The following is a 16,354-nucleotide window of genomic DNA, read 5'->3' as shown; positions in this document are numbered from 1 at the left end:
GATTCTCACAATTTTCACGATTCTATATGTATTGCGGTTCAATACGGCAATTTTATTGCAATTTCATGTTCCAAACATTTTGCTCACTGTATCTATTTTAATAAATCAGCCCAATCCACTTTTTATTTTTTTCAAATTGTCGTTGTCTGCTGCAGAGATGCTTGAGAAGTTCGTTTTGATAAGTCTTCGAAATAAAAGTGATGACAACATGTTGGCTCACTATTTAAAACAAAGATGTAGAACTAGCTATAGAATGAAAAATACCAGAGTTTTGGAGCAGGTACAGCTGACTAGCGCTAGCTAACTCTACTTAGCATAAAATAAAGTACAAAATATATACTGTATATTTTTTTTACAGATAGATACTTGGAGTCAAAGTATCGATATAATATCGGCCAAAATAATATTGCGATATGTAACTATCGATTTTAATAAATCAGCACAATCAACCTTTTTTTATTGCCGCTGTCTTGGAGCTAGAATTGGGATCATGTATGCTAAACAATGCTGATACAAAAAAAGCAGAACGGAGAGCAATGTATAATTCGGCAAACTTAGCAAATGAGGCAACCATGGTAAGTACATGGGAGCGGCCATCTTCATGCATGTCCGCCATTACTATAACCCCCTTTTCCCCCATGGATTTGCCCTTAGCTTGAGTGGTTTTCCATGTGGCTGATAAATCTCAAGTGTCTGCTGAGAAACACGTTTTTTAATCAGGAGCCTATCTTGGTCAGCTATATAATGACTGATATACAGTAGACACAGCACTGCAGTGGTGTCAGTCTCTTGAATCCATTCTCGTCAAATCATCATCACTATGACACTAATGTCTCTCTACTGTCTTCATCTGCCTGTCTCTGGATTGTAAGGCATGCTTCACATCTATGTGTTCTTTTTCTTTCTCCCTCTCTCTTTTCTTCGATGTGAAGGCTGTGAGTCCCGGGGCACCAGAGGATGAGAGCAAGCTGTCGGTAGGTCCTGTCTGGTTTGTCTATGTTTATGTCTGTGTCTATATGGCTAGTCTAACTTCTTTCTCTCCTTCTATACTGTACTCAAGAACCATGCGTTCTCTGTTTTATGGGTTCAACCTGCCTGTAGTATCTCTGTCTTAAAACGTTTTTATTGAACCTTTATTTAACTAGGCAAGTCAGTTAAGAACAAATTCTTATTTACAATGACGGCCTACCTCGGCCAAACCCAGACAACACTAGGACAATTGTGCGCTGGCCAATAGGACTCCCAATCACGGCCGGATGTGACACAGCCTGGATTCAAACCAGGGACTGTAGTGACGCCTTTAGCACCGAGATGCAGTGCCTTAGACCGCTGCTCCACTCGGGTCTGTCTTTGCAATTCAAATATTACTCTCTCAGTACATCACTAGTGCTACTGTGAGTTATTATACAATGATGCCTACAGTTTCAAACACTTGAAGACCAGTTAATATATCCAAAATGCTAAAACAACGTTTTTGATCAGAGAGTGTTTTGCTAAAAGTCCTTCATAACCAATATAGGCAACAATGAAATATTTACTTTACATTTTGTCCAAAAAGGCCCCAAAACTGTTTTGAACAGCAAAAGAACAATTCTCAGCGGATTCCACTAAGCTGCATACTTATGGCCTTTCACAAACAGCGCAGACAGTCTTGTGCGTCCCAACCCGCACACAACCATATGGCCTTGAGAATTAGCAGCTGACACCTCCAGATTGGGCCGAAGCATCACCACAGGCCAGCCAAAGCTGGCACACTCAAAACAGCTGACGCCTATGACGGTGGCCGATATCCCACATATCTCAAGATCAGCTCAAACCACCAGAGTAACCTTGGCAAGGCTATTTGGGCTATTTTGGCGATATCATGATGACCACTTTAGCTGTAATCGGTTGCTTTAACCTATGGAGTGGTGCATTCTGTCTGATACCCCTGGACTGTTTCAGCATTAGCTGCTGTTGAATTAAGCTTACATTTAGCATGAAAGCTTGTGGCTTTCATGCAAAGGATGAACGGTGAATCATATGCAACAGAGTCTCATTAAAGATTATGCTATTGGGCACAGTAGACCTGTCAGAAAGGGCTTTGATTGCTGTGTTGGAGGTGGAACTGCGTTAGAGCTGTCAAATACACAAGCGGCTCCTGACAATATACTGTTCCTAGGGCGCTCTTTTAATTTTTGGATAAAAAAACGTTCCCGTTTTAAACAAGATATTTTGTCACGAAAGGATGCTCGACTATGCATATAATTGACAGCTTTGGAAAGAAAACACCCTGACGTTTCCAAAACTGCAAAGATATTATCTGTGAGTGCCACAGAACTGATGCTACAGGCGAAACCAAGATGACATTTCAAACAGGAAATGTCCCCGATTTTGAAGGCGCTGTGTTCCAATGTCTCCTTATATGGCTGTGAATGCGCCAGGAATGAGCCTACACTTTCTGTCGATTCCCCAAGGTGTCTGCAGCATTGTGAGGTATTTGTAGGCATATCATTGGAAGATTGACCATAAGAGACTACATTTACCAGGTGCCAGCTTGGAGTCCTCCGTCGAAATTATTGCGTAATCTCCAGCTGCGTGCATTTTTCCATTTGGTTCAGAGGAGAAACCAAACTGCCACAAATCCTTTACCATCGAATAGATATGTGAAAAACACCTTGAGGATTGATTCCAAACAACATTTGCCATGTTTCTGTCGATATTATGGAGTTAATTTGGAAAAAAGTTTGGCGTTGTAATGACTGAATTTTCGGGGTTTTTTCTTAGCCAAACGTGATGAACAAAACGGAGCGATTTCTCCTACACAAATAATCTTTTTGGAAAAACTGAACATTTGCTGTCTAACTGAGAGTGTCCTCATTGAAAACATCCGAAGTTCTTCAAAGGTAAATGATTTTATTTGAATGCTTTTCTTGATTTTGTGAAAATGTTGCCTGCTGAATGCTAGGCTTAATGCTATGCTAGCTATCAATACTCTTACACAAATGCTTGTGTAGCTATGGTTGAAAAGCATATTTAGAAAATCTGAGATGACAGTGTTGTTAACAAAAGGCTAAGCTTGTGAGCCAATATATTTATTTCATTTCATTTGCGATTTTCATGAATAGTTAACGTTGCGTTATGGTAATGAGCTTGAGGCTATGATTACGCTCCCGGATACGGGATTGCTCGATGCAAGAAGACAGAAATCCCATGAAGACTTGTTGACGAAATGTGTTTTTCTAGCCACAGTTACAATCCATTTTTCACATTGGAATTTTACAAACATTCACATTAATTGTGTGTTTGGTGTAGGCTTACCTTGTCCTGACAGTTTTAATAGCTGTGTAATTCTCTCTCAGAAAAGTTGAGAATTCCCTGTCAAGTAGAGAGACAAGGAAGCCCAGCTGGCTTAGCTAGCCTAGCTAGCCTGTAGCCTCAAACGGAGGACGCTAACAAATGTATTCAACGCTACGGGGCTCAACGGAGCTGTGCTTATTTTACTTTATTCTGGGGCAATGTGGACCTCCCATACTTTCAATATAGCAACTGTTTGCTTGCAGAGGACTACAGGGGCAAAGTGGCTACTCTTAGCAAACAAGTAGCAGACTTACACAAGCTACTGGGGAATCCACGGCCACCTACATTTTCTTTCTCACTTCTACGTCGCTCTGGCCTGGTAGAAGTGTCGCTGCCGTGTCGGCTCTCCATAGCCGACTGGCCGGTACTCTGCAGGGATCACTCCCCAATGGAGTCTTCCCCTTACCTAGAGTTAGTAGGATGCTCCTGAATGACTTGGTGAATGTTCCTGTTCTCAATCCTACCAACCAGCCATGGAGATATGTCACTTGCCGTGGAAGTTGAAAACAGCAACCTCTGGCAACGGGGGCCTACTTGTCGAAGTTAAGCCCGGACTGGATTCTAGACTGGAGTCTAGAAACAGCTTCGCTGCCCTGGATCCAGAGGTTCTGACGCCTTCTTCCCTGGGGGCTTCTGATATGAGATCGGATCCGGAGGTGCCTGCGCCGTGTGTTCTGTCTCCCTCTCCTGTGGCTTCTATCTCAGGTTCAGATCCTCAGAGCTCCCCCTCATCAGACCGTGAGACTGTCTAATACTCCATCTCATTCATTATCCACAATGTATACTACAGCTGGCTCTGGTCCATCGGGTCCCACCGCCCTTCAGTCCTCGAGAGGTTTGCGAATGAACGGACTATGACTATGACTATATGACTATGACTGTGTCAGCTCCCGGCAGCTGTCGCAGAGTTGTAGTAATGCTGGAAAAAATGTACATAATCCCAGGTGTGTTGGCAGTCACAATGAAAGTAACTTTTATGTCCCTCTAACTCCCCTGAATGCCTCTGTCGATCCTATAGCTATTGAATACAGTAATCATGTGTCTATGAACCAGCGTTATATTGTTAGCACTGAGGCGGTGTGCCCTAGTAGGAAGTCCACTGTGTGAAGCTCACCCTGAACTATCAGCTCAAACATACAGTAAATAATAATAAGCTTCCTATTAAAGCAATATAAAAAATCTAGCATTCCAGAAAAGTGATAAAAATAGCCTACATTAACATATATAGCCTAAGTGACAATCAATAACTTGCTAGTAACAGATGACATTCATATTCTGACTTTCTGAAACTCACTTAGATAATACATTTAATGATGCAGTGGTAGCAATTACATGGCTTTAACATCTACAGAACAGATAGAAACGCCAATGCGGTGTTGCAGCCTATATACAGAGACAGATTCCTGTAAAGCTTAGAGAGCATCTCATGTTAAATATTATTGAAGTAATATGGCTACAGGTTCATTAGCCTCACCATTCTTGAGGGAAGCTGCTATAGACCATCAAGTACTAATAGTCAGTTTCCGGATAGTATGTATGAAATGCATGTGATTTTCAACAGAGAAGTATATTTTCTGGGTGACCTTAATATTGACTGGCTTTCATCAAGCTGCCCACTCAATAAAAAGCTTCAATCTGTAACCAGTGCCTGAAACTTGGTTCAGGTTATCAGTCAACCAACCAGGGTATTTACATACAACACAGGAATTAAATTAAATCATGTATTGATTACATCTTTACTAATGTTGCAGAAATCTGCTTTAAAGCTGTATCCAAATCCATCGGATGTAGTGATCACAATATAGTAGCCATATCTAGGGAAACCAAAGTTCCAAAAGCTGGACCTAATATAATATATACACAAGGTCATACAATACGTTTTGTAATGATTCCTATATTGAGGATATAAAGAATATTTGCATGTCTGTGGTGTGTAATGAGGAGCAACCAGACACTGCACTTGATACATTTATGAAATTGCTTGTTCCAGTTACTAATAAGCATGCACCCATTAAGAAAATGACTGTAAGAACAGTTAAATCCCCGTGGATTGATGAGGAATTAAAGAGAGGGATGAGGCAAAAGGAATGGCAAATAAGTGTGGCTGCACGACCGATTGGCAAACGTACTGCAAATTGAGAATTCATGTGACTAAACTGAATAAAAATAATAAACTATACTGTGAAACAAAGATAAAATATATAAAGACTGATAGTAAAAAGTTTTGGAGTTTGCAAAAAGGCAAACTCAGCTCCATCATGCTGACACTACACATCCAAGTATAACTGTCCAAATGATTAAAGACCAGCATTGTAATTTTGATTTCCGAAAAGTAAGTGTGGAAGAGGTGAAACATTATTGTTGTCTATCAATAATGACAAGCCACCTGGGTCTGACAACTTGAATGGAAAATTACTGTGGAAAATAGTGGACGATATTGCCACTCCTATTTGCTATATCTTCAATCTAAGCCTACAGTGGAAGTCGGAAGTTTACATACACCTTAGCCAAATACATTTAAACTCAGTTTTTCACAACTCCTGACATTTAATCCTTTTAAAAATGTCTTGTCTAAGGTCAGTTAGGATCACCACTTTATTTTAAGAATGTGAAATGTCAGAATAATAGTAGAGAGAATGATTTCTTTCAGATTTGATTTCTTTCATCACATTCCCAGTGGGTCAGAAGTTTACATACACTCAATTAGTATTTGGTAGTATTGCCTTTAAATTGTTTAACTTGGGCCAAACGCATCGGCTAGTGTTCCTCAAGCTTCCCACAATAAATTTGGTGAATTTTGGCCCATTCCTCCTGACAGAGCTGGTGTAACTGTGTCAGGTTTGTAGGCCTCCTGGCTTGCACACACTTTTTCAGTTCTGCCCGCAAATTGTCAATAGGAATGAGGTCAGGGCTTTGTGATGGCCACTCCAATACCTTGACTTTGATGTCCTTAGGCCATTGTGCCACAACTTTGGAAGTATGCTTCGGGTCATTGTCCATTTGGAAGACCCTTCCTGACTGATGTCTTGAGATTTTGCTTCAAGATATCCATATAATTTTCCTACCTCATGATGCCATCTATTTTGAGAAGTACACCAGTCCCTCCTGCAGCAAAGCACCCCCACAACATGATGCTGCCACCCCCGTGCTTCACGGTTGGGATGTTCTTTGGCTTGCAAGCCTCCCCTTTTTTCCCTTCAAACATAATGATGGACATTATGGCCAAACTGTTCTATTTTTGTTTCATCAGACCAGAGGACATTTCTCCAAAAAGTGTGGTCTTTGTCCCCATGTGCAGTTGCAAACCGTAGTCTGACTTTTTTGCTCCGGTTTCGGAGCAGGGGCTTCTTCCTTGCTGAGCGGCCTTTCAGGTTATGTCATTATAGGACTGGTTTTACTGTGGCCATATTTCCTCCAGCTTCTTCACAAGGCCCTGGGATTGATTTGCACTTTTCACACCAAAGTAAGTTCATCTCTAGGAGACAGAACGTGAGCGGTAAGACGGCTGCGGGGTCCCATGGTGCTTATACTTGCGTGCTATTGGTTGTACAGATGAACGTGGTACCTTCAGGCATTTGGAAATTGCTCCCATGAACCAGACTTGTGGAGGTCTACAAATTTTTTCTGGGGTCAAGGCTGATTTCTTTTGATTTTCCCATGATTTAAAACAAAGTGGCACTGAGTTTGAAGGTGGGCCTTGAAATACATCCACAGGTGCACCTCCAATTGACTCAAATGATGCCAATTAGCCTATCACAAGCTACTAAAGCCATGAAATAATATTTTGGAATTTTCCAAGCTGTTTAAAGGCACAGTCAACTTTTGTATGTCAACTTGTATGTAAACTTCTGACCCACTGGAATTGTGATACAATGAATTATAAGTGAAATAATCTGTCTGTAAACAATTGTTGGAAAAATTACTTGTGTAATTCACAAAGTAGATATCCTAACCGACTTGCCAAAACTATAGTTTGTGAACAAGAAATTTGTGGAGTGGTTGAAAAATGACTTTTAATGACTCCAACCTAAGTGTATGTAAACTTCTGAATTCAACTGTACGTAAATTGTGTGCCCTCAGACCTAAAGGGAAGCAAAAGTCATTCCGCTACTCAAGAATAGCAAAGCCCCCTTTACTGGCTCAAACAGCAAACCAATTCAGCCTGTTACCAACCCTTTGTAAGCTTTTGGATAAAATGTTGTTTGACCAGATACAATGCTATTTTACCTTAAACAAATTGACAGACTTTATGCATGCTTATAGGGAAGGATATTTAACACAAATGACTGGCTGAGGTTTGGCTGAGAGTCTGGGAGAAATTGGCTGAGAGAAATGGATTATAAAAAGATTGTGGGAGCTGTTTTGTTAGACTTCAGTATGGCTTTTGACATTATCGATCATAGTCTGCTGATGGCAAAACATATGTGTTATGGATTTACTTATGGATTTACCCCCTGCTATATTGTGGATAAAGAGTTACCTATCTAACAGAACACAGAGGGTATTCTTCAATGGAAGCCTCTCCAACACAATCAAGGTAGAATCAGGAATTCCCCAGTGCAGCTGTCTAGACCCCTTATACTTTTCAATCTTTACTAATGACATGTCACTGGCTCTAAGTAAACCCTGTGTGTCTATGTATGTGGATTACTCAACATTGTACATGTCAGCTAATACAGTGAGTGAAATCACTGCAATACTTAAAAAGGGGCTGCAGCCAGTTTTAGAATGGGTGGCAATAAATAAGTTAGTCCTAAGTATTTCTATAATTAAAAGCATTGTATTTGAGAGAAATCATTCACTAAACCCTGAACCTCAACTAAATCTTGTAATAAATAATGTGGAAATTGAGCAAGTTGAGGTGACTAAACTGCTTGGAGTAACCCTGGATTGTAAACTGTCATAGTCAAAACGTGTTGATGCAACAGTAGCTAAAATGGGAAGAAGTCTGTCTATAATAAAGCTCTGTTCTGCCTTCTAAACAACACTATCAACAAGGCATGTCCTAGTTTTGTCACACCTGGAATACTGTCCAGTCGTGTGATCAGGTGCCACAAGCCTTTGTCCTTCAGGTATTTCCTTAGGGGAACAGCCAAGGACTTGAAAGGATTGTGTAATGGTGCCATTGTTTGTTTGACAGCGTAGACCTCCTTTTGCAGGCTAGGCCACGGCTCCAGAGAGGTGGCAGCTCAGCCTCCCTGCACAACAGCCTGATGAGAAACAGCATCTTTCAGCTTATGATCCACACACTGGACCCACTCAGTGAAGGTAAGTAGTTATCCAACATACACAACACTGTTTCTCTATTATTGTCTTGCTACTAATGTTTACACAAAGCGACATGGTATGCCTTGTTTTTATCTTTGCCTGGTTCCACTTCCATACAGTGCCAGAAAGTTAACGGGTGTTCATAATCCTGGTCCTCTTCAGGTTCACCCAGGACTTTCTGTCACTCGACCAACGCTCAATGGAGAGAGGTTGAGTTGTTGCACATACGTTTTTGCAATTAGATGGATTCTAATAGAACCATGTTCTTCATGGCCTTTTGATAAATAAATATAGAACACACCATAAAACCTATATTCCGATACTGTGAAATGAATATGTCTTCATTCTACCATAAATGTAGCACTATCCACTACTATCCCTCTCAGAGCAGTACAGTAGTATAATGAACTTCAGGACACTTGCTGCTCTGACTTACAGTATAGCTCTGAGAGCTGTAAATAACATTCCCAGGTTAAACCTGTTGCTCGGGCCCTATACTTTATATTGTGATTTATTGTAGCAGAATTTTGCTTGTTATTTCAGACCAGGGCTCTGTGAACATATACAGTACCCCATAGGAGCCTAGTGAGGGGAGGATAGTTCATAATAATGGCTGGAATAGAGTGAATGGAATGGTATCAAACACATGGAAAGAACAGAAAGGCCCACGCACTGTACATCCCCCTAATTACCACCTTTCAAATCAAATCAAAGTTTATTTGTCACGTGCGCCGAATACAGCAGGTGTAGACCTTACAGTGAAATGCTTACTTACAGGCTCTAACCAACAGTGCAATTTCAACAAACAAAAAAAGTATTAGGTGAACAATAGGTAAGTAAAGAAATAAAAACAACAGTAAAAAAAGACAGTGAAAAATAACAGTAGCGTGGCTGTATACAATAGCGAGGCTATATACAGGCACCGGTTAGTCAGGCTGATTGAGGTAGTATGTACATGTAGATACGGTTAAAGTGACTATGCATATATGATAAACAGAGAGTAGCAGTAGCGTAAAAGAGGGGCTGGCGGGTGGTAAGTGGCGGGACACAATGCAGATAGCCCGGTTAGCCAAAGTGCGGGGGCACTGGTTGGGTGGGCTAATTGAGGTAGTATGTACATGAATGTATAGTTAAAGTGACTATGCATATATGATCAGCAGAGAGTAGCAGCAGCGTAAAATAGGGGTTGGGGGGGCACACAATGCAAATAGTCTGGGTAGCCATTTGATTACCTGTTCAGGAGTCTTATGGCTTGGGGGTAAAAACTGTTGAGGAGCCTTTTTGTCCTAGACTTGGCACTCTAGCACTGCTTGGCATGCGGTAGTAGAGAGAACAGTCTATGACTGGGGTGGCTAGGGTCTTTTTTTAAGGGCCTTCCTCTGACACCGCCTGATGTAGAGGTCCTGAATGGCAGGCAGCTTAGCCCCAGTGATGTACTGAGCCATACGCACTACCTTCTGTAATGCCTTGCGGTCAGAGGTTGAGCAGTTGCCGTAACGGGCAGTGATGCAACCAGGATGCTCTCGATGTTGCAGCTGTAGAACCTTTTGAGGATCTGAGGACCCATGCCAAATCTTTTTAGTATCCTGAGGGGGAAAAGGCTTTGTCGTGCCCTCTTCACGACTGTCTTGGTGTGTTTGGACCATTCTAGTTTGTTGGTGATGTGGTCACCAAGGAACTTGAAGCTCTCAACCTGCTCCACTACAGTCCCGTCGATGAGAATGGGGGACATGCTCGGACCTCTTTTCCTGTGTCATGGAAATTTCCTGTATTTACCCAATCATGAGAGCAAACCACACACAAGTCAGAGTTAGTTATCACAAAGTCCATCTTTAATTATATGAGCTCCATCACAACCCTGTGACTCTCAGATCAATTCAGTGTCTATAAATGAATTCTCTGAGAGTCCCTTACACATTGTAACTGAGATCCTTTATAGCAAAGACACACATAGCCAGACAGCATCGGCATAATTTATCGTTCAGCTTTGTCTCCTAAACTATGTTATTTTCTCAAACTCAGAACCATAAACCAATCCTCCATATCAACAGGCATATATCAAATCCATCCTATCTTGACAAGATCACAGAGACACATTGACTGGCACACAGACATTGTGGAGCCAAGAGATACACGCTTGACCTCTCCCCTCTCTTCGGCCCAAATAACTTAGTCTTGACAGAGAACAGATACTGCAACCCCGCCACAATATTATACAAACACATTCTGATGAGAAGTAACTTACAAACATATGATGAATATAAAACATCTTACCTATGTTACCAACTAATTCTGATTATTCCCCAACACCTGTAGTACACAATTATCTCTTTAGTCTTGGTTACATTGAGGGATAGGTTGTTATTCTGGCACCACCAGGCCAGGTCTCTGACCTCCTCCCTATAGACTCGGCGTTGTCGGTGATCAGGCTTACCACTGTTGTGTTCTCTACAAACTTAATGATGGTGTTGGAGTCGTGCCTAGCCATGCAGTTGTGGGTGAACATGGAGTACAGGAGGGGACTGAGCATGCAGCCCTGACGGGCTCCAGTGTTGAGGATCAGCGTGGCAGATGTGTTGCTACCTACCCTCATCACCTGGGGGCAGCCCGTCAGGAAGTCCAGGATCCAGTTGCAGAGGAAGGTGTTTTGTCCCAGGATCCTTAGCTTAGTGATGAGCTTTGAGGGTAATATGGTGTTGAACGCTGAGCTGTAGTCAATTAATAGCATTCTCACGTAGGTGTTCCTTTTGTCCAGGTGTGAAAGGGCAGTGTGGAGTGCAATAGAGATTGCATCATCTGTGGATCTGTTTGGGCGGTATGCAAATTGGAGTGGGTCTATAGTTTCTGGGATAATGGTGTTGATGTGAGCCATGACCAGCCTTTCAAAGCACTTCATGGCTACGGACGTGAGTGCTTACAGGTCTGTAGTCATTTAGGCAGGTTGCCTCTGTGTACTTTGGTACTATGGTGGTCTGCTTGAAACATGTTGGTATTACAGACTCAATCAGGGACAGGTTGAAAATGTCATTGAAGACACCTGCCAGTTGGTCAGCACATGTCCGGAACACAGGTCCTGGTAATCCTTCTGGCCCCACAGTCTTGTGAATGTTGACTTGTTTAAAACCTCTTTGAGTTAGGCGTGCCGCTAGTGCCCCACCTCGACATCATCCGGTGAAATTGCAGAGCGCGAAATTCAAAATACAAAAATCTTAATATTAAACATTCATGAAAATACAAGTGTCTTACATCATTTTAAAGCTTAACTTCTTGTTAATCCAACCTCTTTGTCAGATTCCAAAAAGGCTTTAGTGGCAAAAGCATACCATGTGATTATCTGAGGACAGCTCCCCACATACACCACCATTAAAATCATTTTCCAAACCATCAGAGGCGTCACAAAAGTCAGAAATAGCGATAAAATAAATCAATTACCTTTGAAGATCTTCCTCTGTTTGCAATCCCAAGGGTCCCAGATACACAACAAATGATTGTTTTGTTCGATAAAGTCCTTCTTTATATCTTTAAGTCAGTTTATTTGGCGCGTTTGGTTCTGTAATCCACCCGTTCCACTCGTTCAACATGTAGACAAAGGAATCTTCGCCCAAACAAGTCAAACGACGTTTCTAATCAATACTCAGGTACCCTAATATGTAAATAAATGATACAGTTTAATACGGAATGTGGTATGTTCAATACCAGAAATAAATAACTAAGTGCGCGCCCTCATCCACGCGCGCTACAAGACTACAGTCCAAATGAGAGCCACCTTGAAAAACTACAACTAACTCATTTTTCAAAAACAAGCCTGAAACCTTTTCTAAAAACTGTTGACATCTAGTGGAAGCCATAGGAACTGCAATCTGGGAGGAATTCCTTTGAATATCCCATGGACAAGCAGTTGAATGGGCTGTGACCTCAACAAAAAATAATTTTGGATGGATTCTCCTCGGGTTTTTGCCTGCCATATCAGGTCTGTTATAAGCACAGACATTATATTAACAGTTTTAGAAACCTCAGAGTGTTTTCTATACAATGCTACCAATTATATGCATATCCTAGCTTCTGGGCCTGAGTAACAGGCAGTGTACTTTGGGCACGTCAGTCATCCGAACTTCCGAATACTGCCCCCTTGCCTTAAGAAGTTTTAAAGGTCTTACTCACGTCGGCTACAGAGAGTGTGATCACACAGTCGTCCGGAAGAGCTGATGCTCTCATGCAAGCCTCAGTGTTGCTTGCCTCGAAGCGAGCAAAGAAGTGATTGAGCTCGTCAGGTAGGATCGTGTCACTGGGAAGCTGGCGGCTGTGCTTCCCTTTGTAGTCCACAATCCACAAGGAAGTTCGTCAGGTCAAAGGAAACCATTTGTTGGATGTGTTTAATACCATACCATTCCATTCATCCCATTCCAGCCATTACTATGAGCCTATTCTCCAATTTACGGTGCCACGAACCACTCACTGACAGTGAGTCATGGTGTTTACCAGTCTCCCTGCTCTGTTTCTTTCTTGTGTCATTGAGCTCACTAAAAACTGTGGGCACCTCAATTCCCCCATGTGAGATGAGGTCTTAATTTCCATCTCATATCTGAAGGGGAGGATGGAGTCAAATAATGCACCTGCTGTTTTAGCCGTTTGTAATTTAGCCAACTTTTTGCAAATTATACGTCTTTAGGCATTCCCTGCTTAAGATTGGTCCTGACCATGGACTAGGTTGAAGGTATTCTCCTATCACTACTGTCTATCTTCAAAACAATGTGACATCAGTCATGAAAAAATGTGGCGCTTGTGAGCTCAAGTAAATTCCAGATCCAGTTCAAATGAAGACTCTATCAATATTATTTTATTTGCTTGAGCTATGCCTCTGGTCTGAAATCCAGTGTCACCTCTCCAAGGACATAATAGGATAAATATAGCTACAGTGCCTTCAGAAAGTATTCATACCCTTGACCTATTCCACATTTTGTTGTGTTACAGCCTGAATTCAAAATGGATTAAAACTTTATGGGTATGTGGCATGCTATCGTCCCACCTGGCCAACATTCGGTGAAATTGCAGAGCGCCAAATTCAAAAACAGAAATACTCATAATAAAAATTAATAATACATACAAGTGTTATACATCGGCATAACGATACTTCTTGTTAATCCAACCGCGGTGTCAGATTTCAAAAAGGCGTTATGGCGAAAGCATACCATGAGATTAACCGGGGACAGCGCCCAGCACACAAAACATTACAAACAGTTACCAGCCAAGTATTGGAGTTACAAAAGTCAGAAATAGCGATACAATTAATCACTTACCTTTGATGATCTTCATATGGTTGCACTCACAAGACTCCCAGTTTCACAATAAATGTTTGTTTTGTTTGGTAAAGTCCCTCTTTATATCCAAAAACCTCTGTTTTGTTGGTGCGTTTTGTTCAGTAATCCAATGGCTCAAAGGCAGTCACAACAGGCAGACAAAAAATCCAAATAGTATCCATAAAGTTCGTAGAAACATGTTAAACGATATTTATAATCGATCCTCAGGTTGTTTTTAGTCATAATGATCGATAATATTTCAACCGGACAATAGCTTCGTCAATATGAAAGAAAAACAAGAAAGGCGTGCTCTCGGTCGGGCGCAGCAAACAGGTCTGGGGACTTTCCACTGTCCACTTACTCAGAGTGGTCTTACTCCCTAATTTTTCAGAATACAAGCCTGAAACAATTTTAAAGACTGTTGACATCTGGTGGAAGCCATAGGAAGTGTAATTTGAGTCCTAAATCATGGGATACTCTATAGGCAGTCAATGGAAAACTACAAACATAAAAAAAGTGTTTTCTATCCAAATCTACCAATTATATGCACATCCTAGCTTCTGGGCATGACAGGCAGTTTAATTTGGGCACGCTTTTCATCCAGAGGTGAAAATAGTGCCCCCTACCATAGTGAGGTTAAATATGTTTTTTTCCCACCCATCTACACACCCATCTTTCACCCATCCCCATAATAATTCACCCATCCCTGACACTGAAGCATCCCCATAGCATGAAGCTGCCACCACCATGCTTCACATTAGTGAGGGCGTTAGATGGGTGATGAGCTGTGCCTGGTTTTCTCAAGACATAGTACTTTGCATTCATGCCAAATAGTGACATTTTTTTCTCATCAGACCACATAATCTTTTGCCTTAATCTCTCATAGTCTTTCACGTGTCTTTTTTCAAACTCCAGGCGTGCTGCCATATGCCTTTTTCTCATGAGTGGCTTCCATCTTGCCACTCTCCCATAAGCCCAGATTGATGCAGTGCTGTGCTCTCATCTCAGCCAAGAAACTCTGTAGCTCTGTCAGAGTTGGCAATCAGTTCTTGGTCACCTCCCTGACCAAGGTCCTTCTTGCCCGGTTGCTCAGTTTGTTCAGACAGCCAGTTCTAGGCAGAGTCTGGGTAGTTATATATATTTTTAATTTCCCAATGATGGAGACCACCATTCTTTTGGAAACTTCCAACACTCCAGAAATTGTTTAATACCATTCCCCAATTCTATCTCAGAGATATACAGATAGTTCCTTTCTGCTCTGACATGCACCGTCAACTGTGGGACCTTTTATAGACAGTTGTGTTCCTGTCTAAAATGTCATGTCTAAACAATTGAATTGGCCACAGGTGGACTCCAATCAAGTTGTAGTGACGTCTCAAGGATGATCAAAGGAAATTGGATGCACCTGAGTTCAATTTGGAGTGGCATAGCAAAGGCGTGTAATAGCTATGTAAATTACACTTCTGTATTTCATTTTTTTAATAATAAAATGTTTTCACTTTGTCATTGTGAGATATTGTGTTGATGGGTGAGAAAATATATATTTTTAAATACATTTTGAATTCAGGCTATTACATAGCAAAATGTGGAATAAGTCAAGGTATATGAATAGTTTCTTAAGGCACTGTATGTCATGGTGGGAGTCCAGGGGCGGCAGGGTAGCCTAGTGGTTAGAGCGTTGGACTTGTAACCGAAAGGTTGAATCCCCGAGCTGACAAGGTACAAATCTGTCGTTCTGCCCCTGAACAGGCAGTTAACCCACTGTTCCTAGGCCGTCATTGAAAATAAGAATTTGTTCTTAACTGACTTGCCTAGTAAAATAAAGGTAAAAATATATATAATGGGACTTTCACAAACACTATTAGCCCACAGATATGTGTAATGCCTTTATCCTAATAAATGGCTGCTAAGGGAAACATCTTAAATGTAATGTGAGCTCAGTGTAATATTGGGAATCTAGTGAAGGGGAGCCCTGATTTATTTTAATCCAAGTTGAAAACCTATTAGCTATTTACAGAGAAATTATAAATGGCATCGCGTCAGGGCTGAATATGCTAATTCAGTGGGGAGGTACAGTGTCATTCCAATCTAATCCCGTCAAGGGAGTAGGGTGAAAATATCACCCAATTTTGCAATGCAAATAGAAAGGCAAGGAACTTGAGGATGCCCTGAATGATTTGCGTTCAAAAGGATTCTCCATATTAAAGCTTAGATGAAGGAGATTTTTGAAGTTCAGAGAAACATAGCAGCCATGTTTTTATATGTGGGATGAATGTAGTTGAGCATTTCCATTTTTTTTAAAATAAGTGAGTGCCGAAGAAATGTTTGAAATGTAGGTCTGAAGAAATATTGTCAATAGTTTAAAGGAGTAAATGACTAGTGTTGTTGACCTGTAAAATGGTCTGCTGTTCTGAGGACTGGTTGTGTAGTTAATTATACTGGGAGTTGTA

The 16,354-nt window shown here is 41.3% G+C and overlaps 1 protein-coding gene across 2 annotated transcripts in view; it reads left to right on the top strand.

The window, feature by feature from the left end:
- The window catches only part of LOC112260119 (sodium/potassium/calcium exchanger 2), a 157,178-nt gene that overhangs the window by 59,299 nt on the left and 81,525 nt on the right, over positions 1-16,354 (top strand). For both annotated transcript variants that reach the window (XM_024434981.2, XM_024434980.2), the window contains exons 3-4: positions 933-974; positions 8,499-8,607. In XM_024434981.2, the coding sequence (XP_024290749.1) occupies positions 933-974; positions 8,499-8,607 (151 nt within the window). The remainder of the gene's footprint in view (positions 1-932; positions 975-8,498; positions 8,608-16,354) is intronic.

Source organism: Oncorhynchus tshawytscha, linkage group LG10 (assembly GCF_018296145.1).
Source record: "Oncorhynchus tshawytscha isolate Ot180627B linkage group LG10, Otsh_v2.0, whole genome shotgun sequence".
Taxonomy (NCBI): Eukaryota; Metazoa; Chordata; class Actinopteri; order Salmoniformes; family Salmonidae; genus Oncorhynchus; species Oncorhynchus tshawytscha.
The sequence above is the reverse complement of the archived record's forward strand: the minus strand, read 5'-3'. Positions and strand labels throughout refer to the sequence as shown.